This window comes from Coptis chinensis, chromosome 9 (assembly GCF_015680905.1).
Source record: "Coptis chinensis isolate HL-2020 chromosome 9, ASM1568090v1, whole genome shotgun sequence".
NCBI classification, from domain to species: domain Eukaryota; kingdom Viridiplantae; phylum Streptophyta; class Magnoliopsida; order Ranunculales; family Ranunculaceae; genus Coptis; species Coptis chinensis.
In genome coordinates, this window is record NC_141464.1 from 3,554,349 (window position 1) to 3,576,182 (window position 21,834).

Consider the following 21,834-nt stretch of genomic DNA (forward strand, 5'->3'; position numbering starts at 1 on the left):
CTTTCATGTTTTCAATGTTTTCCTCTCTCTAAACACTAGTCTTCGAATACTCATTAGAAATAGAAGAAAAGATGAATAAGAAAGGTTAAAAGTTCTTGTTTTCATTCATCACCATTCCTCCCGTATTAAGATTTAGGATGAACTTCAATCAAACTCCCAACAACTTCAATAACCACTACCATACCACATACGTCACTGGGTGGGATAACTTCACCATTGTTCGAATTCAAAACACCTCTATCACGTCTAGTATTCTTATGAGTCGGTTGCTGGACCTTGTCTACTGTTGTATTCTTATCGGACGTCGAATGGAACGATGGGGCATACACTAGAAAAAAAATGTTATGCGAAAAATGACGAACAACTATCCTACTATATATGAATGTAATTAAACAAATATGCAACTGTTCTAATATGCAACTATTCTATATATATATATTTGTTTTTTTTTTTAATTTTATAAAACTACTTTTCGTCAACTGGGTTGGGCTTCACAATTATTATCTTGCTCGAATGTCTAAAGCTATCTCTTCTAGGGTTATGGTGAATCACTAAGATTTCATAAATACCACGACCTACAAACGATAATTCGTTTGTCAAGATTCAGGTGAGAAACACTAGAGTCTGATGTTTCACTGTATTGGCTAGCAACTTCAATTGGTAAAAAAGTCCCTAAATGCAATTTAAACTAATATAGAATGAAAGTAAACTAAACTAAGATGTTGCTAAACTAATGTGCGATGCTACTAACTAAATAAATGGAAAAGAATGAAGATTTGACTAACCTAGAAGGTAGATCTCGTCTTCATGATGTCCTTCAAGTTTCTCTCTTTCTCAAAAATATGGATGATGCCACTAAAATTACCTCAAGATCCAAAGTTCTGATCTTTAAAGAAAACTTAAACAAAAACAAACTTAAAACGGCAGCGGCACCATTTGACACACTTAATTAGTTTTGTTGGTTAAGAATGCTATGTAAGATTATGGATGGATGATGGATTATGGATGATGGATGTTGATCAGCTCCCAAATGTGTGTTTTATTACCTTTATATTACTGCATTACAGTCCTTCTTACATTTAATGAAAAAACAACTCATAGCTTTTATTGTTTTTTCAGATTACAGAGAATTTCAAACCACCTATCATAAAATCTGTGTCTTAGCACCAAAAAGAGCTTTAATCACGCTTTTTATGAAGACCAAAAGCTGCTATGAAAAAGTCAAAGTCAACGGTCAAAGCCCTCAACTCAAAAGACCAAAGATGGAGGCCCTTATCTCAAAATATGACATTCTCCAAAACCTATCTTGGTCAAGAAGAAATCAAAAAGCAAAAGGAAAAGCAAAAACATAAAGTGAAGTGTAAGGTGTCTCAAATGTAATGGAGAAGGGCAAATCGGTAAAAGGCATAAAGTAGGGTATATAATCTAAAAGTTAAGGAGAGAAAAACACCTAGACTTAATCTAGTGTCATGTAGGATTTAATTTCTAGTCATTTATTTTTCAAGTCTTTTTTACTTTATTGTTCTTCATTTTCTTTTCATTTTAATCTTGTTATTTTGCTTATTTCAATCAATCAATTAATCTTATTTTGTTGTTCTTTGTTTCAATCTTCATTTCAATACTTTCTTTCAATGTTCTGAATAATTTCCATCTTAAACAACTTAAGTTTCAATATTTTTCATTCATAAACCAAAAAAATAGACAAGTTCTAAACTAAGAGTCTACCTTCTTCCTTCAATCTCCCAACATTCAAACTCTAAACAATCTAGGATGAACCACATTCGAATCAACTTTGAAGATACTTTAAACAATACTACTTCAGATGTCATTGATCAAAACTACGTAAGATCAAAACCTAATTATCCCTCAATGAGTAAAGGATGAGTAGGATATCGTTCCACTTTTAAGTTGCATTATGAATAAAGATAAGATTGGAAAGGGGGTTTGAGGGATTAAAAACTATAGTTATAAAGATTTGAGGATTATTAATGCTAAGCTAAACTAAACTAGTGATTGATTCTATGAGAGGGAATTCAAGAGATTTGAATCCACCGATACAATGAATGAATGTGAATTGGCAATTACAACTGGCACTGAAGTGCTCTTTATATAGGGGTTACAATGAGCTCTAGAAACATTTCAAAACATGGGTTTTTGGAGCTAATTTCCTATTACATATCGACCTCCTTCCGATTCCATCTTTGTTTCCAAAAGCGTTAAGAGGTGGAGCTACTGAGTCTGTTCTATGTGTCTGGATGCATGAGACAGTGTAAATCCATGCATCCCAAACGCATAAGTTTCTTTTCCTCTTTTGTTCCATCTTTTGTCCCTCTTTTCTGGGCTTTGGTCCAAGTAACGGGTTATTTTGCCTTGGGCTTCCAAGTAAGCACTAAAACAGGTCCAAGTCCTATCTTTTCATAGCTTCAAAACCTTGGGCCTTCTGCATAATTATCCATGAGCTCCCATGTGATCCTTAATGCTCCAAATTGCTCATTTTTGCCTCTTTAACTCTAATATTTGGCAAAACTCTCTTTTTCACCTGTAAAGTCATAAAACATAACTTACAAGTACTATTAGTCCAATAAGATGGCTAAATAAGAGGTATAATTAAGGGTTAAAATACATTTTTTGAGCACTTATCAAGGGAACTTGGAGCCCATGTAGCCAAATGATGGCTTTATTTATCTTGTCACCAATTCAATACGATACGCACGATATTTTATGCCTAATAAAGGCTTACTCATATAGTTTTAGTGTCCGTGTGGGGGTTACCTTATATGTGACATCCTTCTTAAGGTAATCACACCAATGTGGTTCCATTATGTAAGTGAGACATGTGAATGAGCATATTCGACTCGATATAGGGGAGCGATTGTGGTAGATAGGAAACTAGGTAAACCATAATGACAACGTGATTCTAGGACACTTGAAGAAACTTTAAACAGTAATTATGATTATGTGTCAAAGTGTATGTTAAATCTATAATAAATGATTGACTGTGGTTGTGAAATTTGTCATGGAGATTATTCTCTTTGGTTTGATGGAATAATTGGAAATTATGTTTATGATATATTTTGTTTTGTTGTATTTTATTTTCACTCACAATTGTTTTGCAAAAGGGTGAGTTGAATTAATTATTTATGCAGGTATGATCCACTCTGTGATTAGGCCTACATCAGTGTAAGTATAGAGTAAATTTTACTTTTGTTATTTTATTATTAAATACAGTTGATCTAGTACGATTTAAATCTAAGGCGTCTCGGTGGAAGAACTAAATGTCTTATTATTGTTGAATTAGAAACTAAAGCGCCTCGGTAGAGGAACTACCTGTATTAATTATTGTAGTTACATATGTTGTATTATTAGTTAGAAGTTAAGGCCTCGGTGGAAGAACTAACTGCCTTAGTGATTATGTGTATATATGTATAAATATGATTTGTATTTTAGGGTTACTCATACCAGCATTGTTTATAATGCTGACCCGATTTGCATGTTTGCTTATCGGGTGTGTTTATAAAATGAACATAGCGATAAGTCTTAACAAGACTACTGTTGAAGAAGGTTTTATTGCTGCATGTGGCTTGCATTAACGTTTCAAGAAAGATTGTTGATTGATTTTTACTTTAAGGTGTAATAGGGTTGAGATAAAAGTTGTTATGTATTTTCGGTTGTAATTTTAGTTGAATAACTGTTTGAGAAAATTTGTATATTAATCCTATTTGTAATGAAGAGGAGTTTGTTTTAACTGTAAAAATTTAATTGGTTTCAAAATGCTTAGAATAATTAAACAATAGTGTTTTGGAAGTTGGTTGTGTTTTTCACCAAGGCCCAATATTTCCATGTCGGGCAAAATATCGGACCCCAAAAACCAATATATATTGGTACACATCGATATATTGGAGATATTTCTCTTTTTGGTAAATTGATCAGTCAAGATATCAATTTATATCGGTAAATGTCGAAAATAGTGCTGATATATAATGATATATATCGAAAATATCGATCAAACGGTCAAACAGTCAAAAGTGAAAAGATTTATATGGATATGTCGAATATATCAAAAAATATAGTCAATATTAAGATATAAATCATAAATTGCGATATATATCGATTTAAATATTGTTTAATAATCGGACCCCAAATATCAAAATATCTATATCAGATACCCTGTTTTTCACAGACCTCGAAAATGGAAGAGTGGAGAACAAATATTAGACGACGTCTAGAGTGCGTCGGGTGCACCCAAATTTCGCATGGTAGGATTTTCAGCCACACATTTTGAAGGGCAAAACCAGAATAACCGGGTGAAGAAGTTTAAATTTGGTCACTAAGCTACCCATTAAACAACTACTTCTAGCATACTTTAGTTAAACTACTACATATAGCATATACGTTAGTATTGAACAATAAATGACATATTGAATGTAGTGAATGAGATTAGGCACAGCTGGAAGAGGAGATAGTGTTGATAGAAAATTCGGTGGGACAATTGGAGGAAATTCACGAAGCACCTGTGACATATTAGCTCGATACATAGTTGCATGTGGCCTTTTGAAAATTAGGGCGCGGTGAAGCACTGTGTTGACTATTGTAGAGAGTCCATGCTCGTTGTCCTTCTATAGCTCGTTGTCTTTCCTCTATATAAGCAAAACTTTAGTGCAAAGTATTAGGAAACCTCGTTACTTGCTTGTCGCACTCAAACCATATCCTATACAACCTAGGATTAAGTACTTCAGTAATATAATACTCTTACTCACATAGTCAATAATATGATACTCAAACTTACATATACTTTAATAGTATGATACTATAAATCATATATTCCATAATATGATACTATTCGTTACAGATATTGCAGGAATATGATACTATAAAGCCCATAATACTTCAATAATATGATACTCTTAGTCACAAATTCAATAATATGATACTCCAAGTGACATATACTTCAATAGTATGATACTATTAATCCCATATTCAATAATATGATACTCGTAGTTTCATATATTTCATGAATATGATACTATCAATCGCATAATACTTCAATAATATGCTACTCTTAGTCACATATTCAATAATATGATACTCGAAGTTACATATAATTCAATAGTATGATACTATAAGTCACATATTCAATAATATGATACTCTGAGTTTCATATACATTTAAGTGCTACAAAACTGGTGTTGAGATTAATAAGCAATCACTTAAAATAAGTGATAAAAGTTTGTGTTTAATCATATGATAAAACCATTGTATCTCAAACTATTTTTCCTAAAAAATCGCCATACTACCTAAGATTGCGTCTAGTTAGTGCAACTTTGTTTTGTATGTCACTACATTATGGATTCCATATAGTAAAGAAGATTTATGTTAAAAAGGGAGTTATGGAGTTCTCACAGGTTATTTTCATACTTGTCATGTGTTCATAGTGCAAACGTGTTACATCAGATTGTATCTTAACTGCTAGCATAGTTGAACATACATAACAAAATGGGCTATTACCAAAAAAGTTACAGCAAAATGAGCAAAAAGACACAAATAGATGCTTCAGTTTAAAAAAGTTTTCAAGCGTTTGTCAAGTGCTTCAGATACATACATCATGAGCATTATAGATTTGCAATCATAAAAATGCCAGGTTACATCTTACCAAGCTAAAACTTGCAATCAGAAAAATAGAGAAAAATGTTAGAATACATCTTATAAGGAGCCATCTTACAAAGCTATAACTGTGAAGAAGTTAAAAGTTGAACTTTGCATTACACATTACATTTTTCAATTTCTTTTTAGGTTTGAGAATTCAGACAGAGTCATTTTCAGTGTAACAATGGGTTTTGCAGTCAAAATGGTTGTTTTCTTTCTTGATGTCATCTTCACTGCATCACGAAGCCATTGAAATCCCTAGCAGCTCTTGCATTTCAAATACTTTTCTCCAACATTTAATCCATACTTGGTAGTCTTAACAGTCCTCCTCCCCTTACAGCCTTTTGTATTGCATTCACAATTTACCGAAGGGCACTCGTTCATCCATTGGCCTGGCTGACCACACTTAAAGCATTCGTTTGTTGATGAGCTTGATCCGGAAAGTTGATCAGAAACAGCTTCATCCAACAATTGCAAATAACTTCGACATGAATCATGTTGGCACTTCAAGTACTTCCTTCCTGGATTGCTTGTTGTTTGCGATTTTCCCAACAATCGGATCCCATCACATGTAGCTTCTTTACAGCGAGAGTACATAAATTGGCACTCAATAGCTGAGTGTCCAAGTTGATCACATACCTGACATTCAACTTATGGTGAACGAAACATGTACTTCTCAATTTGAAACTCATGAAGATAGTGATAATGAACAAATGTCTCAATCAACAACTAATGTAGAAATTAAACTTCTTAATAGGCTACTTCAGACCAATAGCTCAACAAAGTTCAATTATTCAAGAATTACTAATCCATGAAGGAAGGAAAACCTTGACACAACCAACAAATTTTTTCATGCTCATTTATACTTGATAAATTAAAATTTATCTCTGTTAACATTTCAAAGATCAAATTCTTTGTGCTCTTTATACTTGATAAAATTTGAAGTGAAGAATGACACTCAATAACTCAAAATTTTCTCTTATTTACCCCTAAAACTTAAACTTAATCAAACTCATGAATTTAAAGGGAAATTACATTCATTTTTGCAAAATTAACGTGCTCTTATGCTTGCTTCGTGCTTCTTATGCTTGACTGGATCTTATGCAGTAGCAATAACTGAGATTTTTTTTTTTAAAAAAAAAGGTAAAAACCCTAAACCCTAACCCTAGATGTTGATGCTATTTATAAAAGAACCAAAAGGTAAAAGGAGGGACGGGTTATACTGTTGGAGCATACAGAGGGAACAAATGCATTGACTAACTTATATTAAAACAGTAGATGTAACATACTCCAATTAAGCCACTAGATGTAGCATACTACTATTAAACTACTATCTGTAGCATACTCCTATTAAACTACTATCTGTGACATAATCCCATTAAATCACTATATTGGATTTAATAAGTATTGCGAGTAATGGCAAAGTGGTAGAGCTATATTGGAATAAGAGTTTTTTCAAATGCGTACATCATAATGAAATATGTCGATGATAATTTGAACGCGAAAATGTAGCCGTAATTTGAATGTGAACACTCAAGTACCACACATTCTTGTAATTTGAATGTGGACACTTAAGTACCAAATATAGTCGTAATTTCATTTAAAAACATAGCCGTGATTCAAAAACCAAACCACAATGTTTAGGCATTGAAACACAAACTTAAACACTTAAGTGAAACCCAAGAGTGAAACACCAAACTACGTTATAACCAGTCAACCACAATTCTCATATGCTATTTATTGTATCATAGACAAATAATATAATGATTGAAAAAAGATGAGGGTTTCTCACATTGTGTTTTTCTGCATTTTGATTTACATTTCTTTTCATACTTACTTGTCCTACTTTCTACTATATGAGGCCCTAGTATAGATGCTATTATTTGATACTAGGACTACCAAATGGCATTGCATGTAGTAGCCTAATTACAATTTAGTAGAAAATCCATTCTCTTTTCTCTTATTTTATGGCTGTCTCCATCAAATGAAGTCCAAATGTATGTTAATTACCAATAAGAAAAGAAAACAATACAAGTTTACAATTTAATATTATGAAGGTCAGCTATACAATACATATTATTTATGTTCTACCTAATCTAACATGAGCAGAATACTTATGATGTCATTTTCTTTTCATCTGCAGAATACTTATGTTGTACCTAATCTAACTTGAGCCACCATCTAACTTCTTTAAAAAAATAAAGTAAAGCAAAATAAAAAAACAAAGGCTCCATCAATAAACAAGCCCTAATTCTGAAACAATTATATACCTAAGATACATGACTTTTCTAGAAAAAATTCGGCAGAGTCTCCTCTGTATTTTCAACATTTCATAAATATAAAAGACCTGGCATAACCTAAAAATTAAAACAATGTACTTCTCAGTCATTAACCCAGCTACTTAACCATCTCGACGAATGTCAGAGTAGTTAAATAACCGGTTGGAAAAAATGAGATCACTGCAATAGAAAGACTTAGTACGCCAAAAACTTAAATGTCTCGACTAATTACAGATCATCCAACCACCTCATACAAAGCCATTACCGAAAACACAAATTAAATATATACTTCTGTGTCCGATAGCTAACAAATGGTTTACATCATTAACAAATGGTATTTACTATACAACTTTCTAAAAGAGAAACAAAACCCAAAGATAATACCTAGGGACCTTCTGAGTTCTGATGGTACTTACATCAGAACCCTCCAATTGGTTTGTATAACACACATGTTCTGGATACTAAAACGCATACTCCATCTAAGAACTAATACACGATATCCAACCTGCGACATTACAATTGATTTGTCGAAAGTAACCTCTAACAAAAAGAAAAAGTTTCCTCTTTTTACCTAGAACTCTACCCCACATTACCTACAATGGTACCACATCAACTATCCAACATAGCACCTCCATCACACAACTTACACAGATATGGACATAAGTTATAAAATTTAATCATCCAAAAACAAGTTTTATTCCCAAGCTTAGCAACCTAGCTCTCATTCTTGTAACAATTGCCTCTTTGACCTAGTTACTCTGACAGGTGCTTGTTCTTTTACATCCTCGCTACTGGTATATCGCTTCCTCCCTTCATCTTGGTATCGGTTCATGGGATCCTAGCACTTCTACTGTGTCAAAGACTAATGGAAGCGTAGCACCTAAGGGAGCAAGACATGGAGGCATAGTCAGAGACCTAATGGGAACTAGTATAATGTGTTATACAGCTGAAGCTAGGTCGTACAAGAACAATAATCTTACATAAGGAATTACAAGCTATTCTTAATGGCTTGAAATTGTGTATACTACCAGGTAGGTTATAAGAAGATAGAGATTGCAACTGACTCGAGATTCTTAACAAGAAAGAAACCATGCCATGGTCTGTCGAAAATGAGGCGATAGAGATTTGGGAGTTAATGCAACAGCTTAGCCAAGTGAAGGTTGTTAATTTTTTTAAAAAAGTATAATAGAGCAGCTGACTTTTCAGCCTCCCTAAGGGGTCCAGAAGGGAAAGATAGATCTTACATGTAGTAATACTATTTATGTAGGAAATAGAAATAGGTTGTTATTAGCACAAAAACATAAAATATTCATTAAGTATTAGTAGAGTTTCACCAAGTTGTGTCGGCAATGCATTTGTCTCCTTCAAAGTCTTCTTTTCTCATGGGTATTTTCTCAACGATACTTTTCGGTATTCCACGGTGACGTTGTAATCAGGTTGGAGGGCTGAAAATATTTTGAATTCATGTCATTACCACTTGCAATAATAAGATGCTTGAGTAGTGTGGCTTATAAAAGCCCCACATTTGTGAGATGATAACAATCTCATTAGGAAATTAATATTGGTTAGACAAACTACCTGGAGTGACATCAAGTGAAGAATGTCCGGGTCGTCAGCACAGGCAAGTTTTATTTGGGAGGCCAGCTTTAATTGCTTGGATTTCTCTCTGTTTGTCCATATATGGCTTTTTCTTCACTGGACCATCTAGATAGGGAAATAATAAACATTTTAGATGATAAGTCCTCAAGTCCTTATACCTTATAAAAATTTCGGGAAAAATTTAACTTTCATGATACACAAATAGATAAGGATGATAAGACACTATTGACTTACCATCTATTCCACAATCCCCGGTGCTTTCCACAGTAGTCACAACAGGAGGTGGAGTCTATGGATGGCAACCTGTTGAACCTGCTGCCTCATCGACAGAGATTGGAGCTGCTTGCTCAATCATCTCAGACCTCTTTTTCACCAGAACATCTATATACGCCACAAAATGATATACATTAAAAAGGTAGATGAAATGGGCATATATAAAACATCTTCTATTTAAAGAAATTCACACTCTATAAAGCAACAACCTCTATTTTAACATTCTTTACACAATCTTAGACCATCACTTAATTAACTCCCCATAATTGGTCCATGTAAAGACAAGAGCAGGAGTACTTCACTATTTTTATTTATCAAGGCAAATTCAAACTTTGAAGATGGTAATAAAAACACATTAAAGTTGCAAAGTCAAGTCTACTTTTAACAAACTTCCTTCTCCTCTCGGTCGGTCTTCCGTGTCCATAGAAGTAGGGAGTGCCTCTGTGCTGCAAAAGGCAAGCACGGCCAGGGCCCAGGAGTCAAGAGTGACGACACCCTACTTCATTGGAAAACCCTATTTGTCACACCCTCCCATGATTTTGAACACATAACTCCTGAACTCCTCGCCAAGAGCATCTCCATTAACCTCTAGTGAAATTGTCTTTTCATAATTATAATTGTAATTGTTTATTGATTTTAATTGTTATACACATACATTACTTTATAATATAATAAAATGCTGGAAACACGTTGCTCAATACATGTTCTCGATCACTTTTAGTGGATTCTTAGCTTCGGCATAGCACCAACCTTGGATAACATGTAAAAGCATCAAAGGCGTTCCTATGTCACGAGAAACCGCATCCAACACACCCGGTGTTATTTTTCCAAATTCATTTTCAATGGAGTTATTATGCACACTGATAGGGTTATATACTAAAAGCATTACTTTTGTATTAACTCTAATTCTTTATATTTTGAATGAGAATTATATGGGCAAATGTTATGCATATTATATATGTTATTAGTTGTATGCATGTGTCTAATACTTTATGTTGTAGATGATATGGTGTGAACACACAGAAGATTATATCATCAGTACCTTATTAAGTATAAGTAATAGTTCACAACCTAGATGGATTTGGACAAACCATTAGTATGGTTGTAGTATAATCTGGTTTTAGTCTATCTTGACTATAGGATTACACTAGTACACTTTTGTGTATTGAACAGGACTAAGTGAGGTTGTTTCTCTTTATACTAACTATGTAAGAGAACAAACGCCTCTGTTATTATGGATGTTTGTCCTCTTAATCCGGATATAATAACGGGCACTTACATGCATTGTACATTGCTTTAAATTATTAATGAGTAAGATTCATTTGTGAATCAACAAACTCGATGGATTGGGTAATGACATTGTATGTAAGGTGTGCTGTTGATTATAGAAGGAATCCATGACCCGCAGAAGTCGGGTTGATGATGTCCCCTTGAGGAGCTTAAAAATATTGTCATGTAAACCCTGCAGGTGGATTTATTCTGACATGATAATGAGGTTGAGTGGTACTACTCAAGGACATAAGAAGTTGATTAATGTAGTTGTCAATAACTTGACTTAATCAATGGACATTCAATATCTTAAACACGGGGAGATCAACGAGCATATAATATGGAGCCTATAAACGCTGACACATAATTTGGGATTAGGGCGGTAGTGTAACAATGGCCTTTAGTGGAATAAGTCATTTGTTGACGGACTTGGGCCGTGTGTTCTAGGGCAAACATGGGAAGCCCAAGCCCGTCAGGAGGCCCAACCCTAATTTCTCCACATGGTCCCTGTTGTAGCCTATAAATAGAATACTCTCTCTCTGGCTGAAATTCACTATTCACTGGATTAGAAAAAGAGGCAAGGAAAGATAGATCCAAAATTGGATCTAGCTTTGTGAGAAAGAAGGGGATTGGTAGATCGTTGCCCACACAACGTCCAATATGTTCTAAAGGAATACAACAGAAGATCAAGGGGTTGATTTCGGATTTGATAAAGCTTTGATTCTCAGAGATTACATTTTAGCCAATTCTAAAAGGTATGTTCTCTAATCCAAAATCATGAGAACCCATTAATTCCGCTGCGCGTGGTTCTCGCGGTTTGTAGAAATATTCGTTCTGAAAATAACGGTTCCTACACACACAACCAAGTTTCAAAATTTTAATAGAGCCTAGATTAGCTGATCAGAAGACTATATAAACTATATAATCCTCTTCAAAACATGCACATCACATGAAATGAAAATGAAAATAAAGAAAACATGTGTGGTGAAGAAACTATGTATACATTACAATCCAAACATTCCCAAAATTTTACCACTATAACCCAAGTGCATGAGCATGGATCACAATCTAAAGCATGGTTTAATCCTAGGTACAAAAGAAGTTTCCAACTTGCCACCACAGAATGAGCATGGTTTAATCCTAGGAACATAAAAACGTAGGGCATACAAATTGTTTTGCGTTATAAGATGTGGGACCCCATCTGGATCACTAGCTACAAATCCACCCCTGCAGATCTCTGGCTATAATATAAAGGCTACTCTGTTGTGCCTTGTAAGACCAACCACATTCTTCTATATATCCGAGTGCTAGACAAGTCTTCAGCCTTTTTATTTTCTTATGACTATCAGCTCCATTTTCAACTGTTAGGACCACGATCGAGCTGTCAAGCAACACCCTGCCTGTCCATCATGATCCCTAAGTAATCAACTTAGGCCTTGGCACTCGTCCTCATAAGACTGCTCATGAGTTTTGAGTTTTATAGTTGACCTCTCCGGAGGTGCCAACAAGAGACACATTGGCATCCAAAGAAGCAAGGGTGAGCTAAAACCCCGCATTCCATAATGGCATAAAAATAAGACTCTAAGGGCTTTCGGGCTTAGCATCTGAACAAAGACATGACCCGAATTCTTTTCTGTTTCCGGTTAGTATTTTGTTTTTTCGGAATTAGAGCAGCCAAAGGGGCACCTATTTGCATCTGAAAAGCAATAGAGTCCTCCCCTTGCTTTCGGGTTAGGAAAAAACTCTAACCTCACTATCTAAAAATTCGAAGAAAAGTATACCATATCGAACGAAGACCGATAGATTCCAGATACAGGATTGAGCACTGCTTTTGACAACTAAAAGAAAGCTAGAGTCATGGACAGTACGAGACACTTTCCTGATTACCCTTTTCCACCAATTGATACAGGACCTTTGGCTTAACTCCATAACTTCTTTACCAAAGGGAAGTAGGTTCGAAAATGCTTGTCCCGTCTGGCCCAAATCAACTTCATCACTAGTTGCAATAATGAATGCTAATGGCCTACAATAAAGCTTTTTATCATGATAAAATGGTTTTCCTACTTAGTGAGCATTTAACTGTAAGAACTTAATTCCTAGCAATGCAATAATGGATAGTTGCAACTCCGTAAAATTGAATGTAGTAAATATTTTCTTACATAAAGAAATATACGTCTGGATGTGGATGACATATAGATATTCTATGGGTCTATTTTCTTCTTTCTTTCTTATTCAACTGATAGTTTGTGATCGAGGGCGTATTAATGAACACCAATATGAGATAGGTATAGCTATAGTCGAGAACTCCAACTAGGCCAATATATAATAAAACATGACCATAACTTTTTTCTCTTTATATCGTTCTATTATATATAAATAAAATATAGGGTAGAGCTTTAGCGCCTCCACTAATATAGTACAACACCTAATTTGGGAGGTTTTTTTTCTTCTCTCTCATTAGTATTAATGTCGTTGCCGGAGGCCTTCCCGCACCAACTCTTATAGATAAAAGACTGTCTTAGTGTATGTCCCACGACAAAGGGACCGACAGTACTTGGAATCATCAACTTTATCGATCACGGCCCTTTATGGGCACCACTCTATATCCAATTTTTACAAATCTAATAACCAATCTTGAGGGAAACCCTGAGTGGGCTCATTGCAGATGAACAAGGAGCCTTCATAAAAGGTAGGCTGATTTATTACAATTCACCGTTTGGAGTCTTTTCACTATGCGGGGAGAACCAGCCATGTTAATCAAACGTCAACATGGCAACGGCATACGAGTCGACCTTTTTAAAAATGAAGTGAGAAAAGAAATAGCCTTTGTTGAACCTTTGAGAAAATGGATCAGAGCATGCATAGCTAATCAATCTATTGAACCCTTTTTTTCAGGGAGCAAGATTCATCCATGCGACCAAGAGCCTGGGGCAGGGGTGCCCGTTATCCCCATAAGGAGTTAGTTTCTGAAATGTTGAACATAGCTTTCAAGAAAGAACAACGATAGGGGAAACTTATAGGACTAAAAAAACAGGGGATTCCGGCTCCCATGATTTACCAATTTGTTGATGACACTATCATCATAACGAGTATAAATCGAGCCATAATTACCTTTTTCCCTTTGTTTTCTTCTAGGGGAATTTATTATTATTATAGTAAATAAGATTCTATTTTTAATGTTCCGGTACTAGATAGGGCATTTGATTAAGGATACTAAACCCTTGAGAGTCAGGATAAAAAGCTCGTTCCTAAGATCGCGGTCAATAAAGTAGCTATAGAGCATAGTTCTGTCTGGGTAGAACGTAAGGTGCATCGAGTGTTGCTTCAGTCTAAAAACAAAGAGCTAATCCAAGTTTGTAAGGAGGTTGTAATTTCCTTCTGGCTTCTACCCTCGGATGAAAGAAGTGCACGGGTAGAGCAAGAACTATGAGCGGGTAGACCGGAGATGGGAGTTGGCTATGAGCTAGACTAAAGGGAAAGCTACGAATCTAAGAGCTGTAGGAACTATTATTTCAGAATGCAAATTTCTACAAACCGCGAAAACCATGTGCAGCAGAATTAATGGGTTCTCACGATTTTGGATAGAAAACATACCTTTGAATCGGCTGTGATAACTCTGAGAATCCAATAGCTATGAATCCGAATCAACAATCAACCCCTTGATCTTTTGTTGTATTCCTTTATAATAGATTGGACATTGTGTGGGCAATGATCTACCAACCCCCTTCTTTCTCACAAAGCTAGATCCAATTTTGGATCTATCTTTCCTTGCCTCTCGTTTCAATCCAGTGAATAGTAATTTCAGCCAAGAGAAAAAATATTCTATTTATGGGCTACAACAGGGACCATGAGGAGAAATTAAGGTTGGGCCTCCTGACGGGCTTGGGTTTCTCATGTTCGCCCAGAACACACGGCCTAAGTCCGTCAACAAATAACTTATTCCACTAAAGGCCATTGTTATACTACCGCCCTAATCCCAAATTATGTGTCAGCATTTATGGGATCCATATTATATGCTCGTTAATCTCCCCGTGTTTAAGATATCGAATGTCCATTGATGAAGTCAAGTTACTGACAACTACATTAATCAACTTCTTATGTCCTTGAGTAGTACCACTCAACCTCATTGTCATGTTGGAATAAATCCACCTGCAGGGTTTACATGACAATCTTTTTGAGCTCCTCAAGGGGACATCATCAACCCGACTTTCTGCAGGTCACGGATTCCTTCTATAATCAACAACATACCTTACATACAATGTCATTACCCAATCCATCGAGTTTGTTGATTCACAAATGAATCTCACTCATTGATGATTTAAAGCAATGTACAATACACGTAAGTGCCCGTTATTATATCCAGATTAAGAGGACAAGCATCCATAATAACAGAGGTGTTTGTTCTCTTATATAGTCAGTATAAAGATAAACAACCTCACTTGGTCCTGTTCAATACACACAAAGTGTACTAGTGTAATCTTATAGCCAAGATAGACTAATACCAAATTATACTACAACCGTACCAATGGTTTGTCCAAATCCATCTAGGTTATGAATGATTACTTATAATTTATAAGGTAATGAGGATATGATCTTCTGTGTGTTCACACCATATCATCTACAATATAAAGTATTAGACACATCCATATAACTAATAACATATATAATATGCATTACATTTGCCCATATGATTCTCATTTAAAATATAAAGAATTAGAGTTAATACAAAAGTAATGCTTTTAGTATATAACCCTATCAATCTCCCACTTATACTCAAAGCATTGCTTTTTAGTATACTACTAACAAATCTCCCACTTATACTTAAAGCTATGCTGCCAAGCATCTGATTCCCATCCCCTCAACATGCATGTTAAAGGGTCAGCTAGGTTATCTTCTGATGCTATCTTGGTAACATAAACATCTCCTCTTTTCTAGGTGGTACTTGTGCTCAATGTGTTTACTTGCTTACAAGAAGTTTCGAACCCAAAACTGATTATTTGGCTGCCTCAGTGGCTAGCCACATATTCAGCTTCCATGGTGGAGTTAGACAAGCATTTCTGCTTGACACTCCTCCATACTATGGCTCCACCTCACAAGGTAAACACACAACCTAAGGTAGACCTTACACTTGTCCCTTTCTGACCCTTCAACATCCTCCACACCGAGAGTAGTAAGCCATGATAGTGTGGACATTTACCATTCTACATTCGTGGAAAAACTTTTGGAGTTCACGATAGTGTGGATTGTATACCCTAAGGGAACCAAACTATCTGCATGGTATATTAACATATAATCCTTAGTCCTTTTTAGGTACTTTAATATATGTTTTACCGCAGTCCAGTGCCCTTGTCCTGGGTTCTTCTGATATTTGCTAACCATGCCAACGGTAAAGTAGATGTCTAGCCTCATGCATAGCATGGCATACATTAAGCTTCCTACAGCCAAAGCATAAGGAACCGCTTTCATGTCATCTATCTCTTTTAGTGTCTTGGGACACACATCCTTTCATATAGGAACTCCATGCCTGAAAGGCAAGAAACCTTTCTTGGAGTTTTGCATGTTAGAATGAGTCAACACAGTATCAATATTGGTAGCCTGATCGAGATAAGCACAACATCCTTTTCTTGCGATCTCTTATAATTTTGATCCCAAGGATGTGACCCGCTTCTCCCAAGTCTTTCACATCAAATTGCTTTGATAACCATACCCTTATGTCTGACAACACTTTCACATTATTTCCAATGAGTAAGATGTCATCCACATAAAACACAAGAATTACCAGCACTACATTTCCATCAAATTTCTTGTACAAAACAAGATGTTCTTGACCTTTTTCAATGAATCCTTCTGGTTGCTTCATATAGATGGTTTCCTCAAGACTTCCATTAAGGAAAGATGTTTTGACATCCATTTTATAGACCCGCTTGCATCCAATAGGTTTTACACCATTGGGTGGCTCTACAAGCTCCCAGATCTTATTAGAATCCATAGATTCCATCTCATAATTCATTGCCTTTTGCCAAGATATTACATCTCTATCTTGGAGTGCTTCATTGTAGGTCTAGGGATCAGGATCTTGGTTATCAGTTGTTATGTCTGTAGACATTCCCAAACTAATCCACCTGTCAGGTTGTCTAACAACGCTCCCACTACGACGAAGCACCTCTTGTTCTTGTACGTCATTGGAGACACGTCTTGGTTCCTATTCTTGTACAATTGGTACTGAAGTAGTTTAATGTCTCTCCTCTCAATACTTCTAGAATAATACTACTCGAGGTAAAATTTAATGCACTGTGGGTGGAATAAGATTAATGATGTATAAATTGCCTTCTAATGCACCAGAACAGATAAAAGGTTTATTTTTCTTAATGACGATCTTGTCATTTAAAAGAAATAGAATATCCATCCTTAATTAACATAGAAACTGAAATCAAGTTCTTTCTAAAATTAGGCACATAAGGACAATTCTTTAACACCATAGTCTTATTTCTACCAAAAGATAAACAAACATCTCCCACTGCAATAGCTACTACTCTGGTAGCATCCCCAAAGATAAGGTAATCTCTCCAGCACTAAGTTTTCTGGTTTCCTGGAACCTCTGCAATGAAATGCAGACATGGTTAGTGGCTTCCGTATCTACACAAAAGGTACTGGTAGATAACACCGCTAAACATGTTAAACAACTAGTGCATGAGACATACCTCCATTATTTTCTTTGTTGAGAAGAGGATAATCAGGCTTCCAGTGTCCTGACTGCTTGCACTTGTAGCACTTGCCCTTAGGCTTTTGCACAGCTCCTTGAGGTCCCATGCCCTTCTTTGCCATGTTTTTATGCTTCTAAACATTATTATTCTTCTTTTCGCCATTAGGTGTAGAAGTAGAAACCTTCTTAGTAGCATAAACCTGAACATAACTCTGCTTAAAGAGACTATCAGCTGACTGAAGTTCTATCATAAGTTCCGCCAAAGAATACAACCTTTTGTTCATGTTGTAGTTAAGGCGGAACGGTTCAAATCTTTTAGGCATCGTCATGAGAATGATATTGACCTACATTTCCGCATCGATATCAGCTCCAAGGATCTCCAACTCATTCAGATAAGTCATCATCCTGAGTATATGATCCCTTACAGGAGTTCCTTCAATCATAGTTGTGGTCATCAAATTTTTCATGGCAGTTTGCCTAGCAGCCCTATTCTGGTGTCCAAAGAGTTCCATGAGATTGGCCATAATATCATAAGCTGTGGTCATGGCCTGATGCTGATGTTGCAGCACACCTGACATAGATGCCAGAATGTAACACCGCGACATCTCATCTTCCTTGATCCACTTTTTATATGATCCTTTCTCATCTTCTCCAGCATCATCTTTTGGCTTAGGTGGGCATTCCTCATTAAGTACAAATTTGTACTCTTCAGCAGTCAACACTATATCCAAGTAGTATTTCCAGTCTATGTAATTAGGGCCTAGAAGTTTGTTTTCCTTAAGAATAGTTGCAAGTGGGTTGAAAGTAACCATTTTGAAAACCTGAGAATCACATAAAATTACTATTATGCAGGGCAAAAACTTCTTGAGTTAATAACAAAAATTAATTAATTAATCAACCCATCACTTGCACCTTCCACACCGAGAAGTAGTAAGCCACAATAGTGTGGATGTTTACCATTCTATATTAGTGGAAATACTTTTAGAGTTAACTTAAAAAATTAATTAATTAACCCATCAGAACCCTACACACCGAGATGTAGTAAGCCACGATAGTGTGGACGTTTACCCTATCTACATTCGTGTAGAGAGGTTTTTCCTATTAGTTCTACTTCTCGTCAACTTAACAGCACACCACTCATTAGATTGGACACAAGTCATCTAGACAAGTAAAACTAAAATGCTGACCTTCTTTGGTCCTACAAATAATAGCAGTGACTCCGATGGGGAGGATACTATTACTTGCATCTAAGTGTATACCATTACTGAACATCTTAGTCCATTATTTGTAATGAATCCCTTTAGATGGAGAAGTGAATCCATATATTAATAGCTTCATATAGTTGTCCTTTAGAAGTTTGTTATGGTAATCCGTAATTAGACTCATCCGATATGGAGGAAGACACTAAAACCGACGCGTAAGTATAATTACATCACCAACAAACCAGTAATGGAGACCATGGGATTTATACGAAACTAAATTCCCGCTCCCACTTAGTTATTTAGAACTGAGGATCTTTCTGTTTACAGGTCAGGCCTATGTCCATGTTATATATTATTCATGTGGGCTTAGTTTTTAACAAACATCCACGAATAAAAACGTGCATATAAAATAAGCAAATATGAACAATAAAATGGAAAACAAATTACCAACTGTTATGGCCCATATTCATTGCTCCATCCTATTCGCCGAACTCTTTTAGTTGCCTTCGCAAAATTCTAGATGCCTGCAAGCCCATGCCCGTCAGGAGGCCCAACCCTAATTTCTCCTCATGGTCTCTGTTGTAGCCTATAAATAAAATCATTTCTTCTTGGCCAAAATTGGATTGAAAAGAGAGGCAAGGAAAGATAGATCCAAAATTGAATCTAGCTTTGTGAGAAAACACATTTTTACAAACTTCAAAATTTGTTAGTAGTATACTAAAAAGCAATGGGTTGAGTATAAGTGGGAGATTGATAGGGTTATATACTAAAAGCATTATTTTTGTATTAACTCTAATTCCTTATATTTTGAATGAGAATCATATTGGCAAATGTAATGCATATTATATATGTTATTAGTTATATGCATGTGTCTAATACTTTATGTTGTAGATGATATGGTGTGAACACACAGAAGATCATATCATCAGTACCCTATAAAGTATAAGTAATCGTTCACAACCTAGATGGATTTGGACAAACCATTGGTACGGTTGTAATATAATCTGGTATTAGTCTATCTTGACTATAGGATTACACTAGTACACTTTGTGTGTATTGAACAAGACCAAGTGAGGTTGTTTCTCTTTATACTGACTATATAAGAGAACAAACACCTCTGTTATTACAGATGATTGTCCTCTTAATCCGGATATAATAACGAGCACTTACGTGCATTGTACATTGCTTTAAATCATCAATGAGTGAGATTCATTTGTCAATCAACAAACTCGATGGATTGGGTAATGACATTGTATGTAAGGTGTGTTGTTGATTATAGAAGGAATCCGTGACCCGCAGGAAGTCAGGTTGATGATGTCTCCTTGAGGAGCTCAAAAAGTTTGTCATGTAAACCCTGCAGGTGGATTTATTCCGACATGACAATGAGGTTGAGTGGTACTACTCAAGGACATAAGAAGTTGATTAATGTAGTTGTCAGTAGCTTGACTTAATGAACGGACATTCGATATTTTAAACACGGAGAAATCAACGAGCATATAATTGATAGGGTTATATACTAAAAGCATTACTTTTGTATTAACTCTAATTCTTTATTTTTTGAATGAGAATCATATGGGCAAATGTTATGCATATTATATATGTTATTAGTTATATGCATGTGTCTAATACTTTATGTTGTAGATGATATGGTGTGGACACACAGAAGATCATATCATCAGTACCTTATAAAGTATAAGTAATCGTTCACAACCTAGATGGATTTGGACAAACCATTGGTACGGTTGTAGTGTAATCTGGTATTAGTTTATCTTGACTATAGGATTATACTAGTACACTTTGTGTGTATTAAACAGGACCAAGTGAGGTTGTTTCTCCTTATACTGACTATATAAGAGAACAAACGCCTCTGTTATTATGGGTGCTTGTCCTCCTAATCCGGATATAATAACGGATACTTACCTGCATTGTACATTACTTTAAATCATCAATGAGTGAGTTTCATTGGTGAATCAACAAACTCGATGGATTGGGTAATGACATTGTATGTAAGGTGTGTTGTTAATTATAGAAGGAATCCATGTCCCGCAAGAAGTCGGGTTGATGATGTCCCCTTGAGGAGCTTAAAAGATTGTCATGTAAACTCTGCAAGTGAATTTATTCCGACATGACAATGAGGTTGAGTGGTACTACTTAAGGACATAAGAAGTTGATTAATGTAGTTGTCAGTAACTTGACTTAATCAATGGACATTCGATATCTTAAACATGGGGAGATCAACGAGTATATAATATGGAACCCATAAACACTGACACGTAATTTGGGATTAGGGCGGTGGTGCAACAATGGCCTTTAGTGGAATAAGCCATTTGTTGACGGACTTGGGCCGTGTGTTCGGGGCGAACATAGGAAGCCCAATCCCATTAGGAGACCCAACCCTAATTTCTCCTCATGGTCCCTATTATAGCCTATTAATAGAATACTCATTTCTCTCGGCCAAAATTCACTATTCACTGGATCTGAGAAAGAGGCAAGAAAAGTAGATCTGAATTCGTTTCTGATCTTGTGAGAAAGAAGGGGGTTGGTAGATCGTTGTCCACACAATGTCCAATTTATTCTAAAGGAATACAACAGAAGATCAAGGGGTTGATTGTTGATTTCAGATTTCAGATTTCATAAAGCTTGGATTCTCAGAGTTATCTAAATCAGATTCAAAGGTATGTTTTCCAATCACAAATCATGAGAACCCATTAATTTTGGCGTGGTTCTCGCAGATTGTAGAAATTTTGCATTCTGAATAACGGTTCCTACAATTGGTATCGGAGCCAGGTTGATGTTGGTAGATGTAAAACTATTCTAACATGGTTTTGCAGGCATCTAGACCAACTGTTATGGTTAGAATGATTTC

The 21,834-nt window shown here is 35.6% G+C and overlaps 1 protein-coding gene across 1 annotated transcript; it reads right to left on the bottom strand.

The window, feature by feature from the left end:
* Positions 1-18,110: 18,110 nt before the first annotated feature.
* LOC147474432 (uncharacterized) lies at positions 18,111-20,901 on the bottom strand. The gene is made up of 2 exons (XM_086585081.1): positions 20,889-20,901; positions 18,111-18,526 (listed from the first exon to the last, which is right to left on the bottom strand). Exons 1-2 carry the CDS (start codon positions 20,899-20,901, stop codon positions 18,111-18,113), a joined length of 429 nt encoding a protein of 142 aa, XP_086441207.1.
* Between the last annotated feature and the right edge of the window lie 933 nt (positions 20,902-21,834).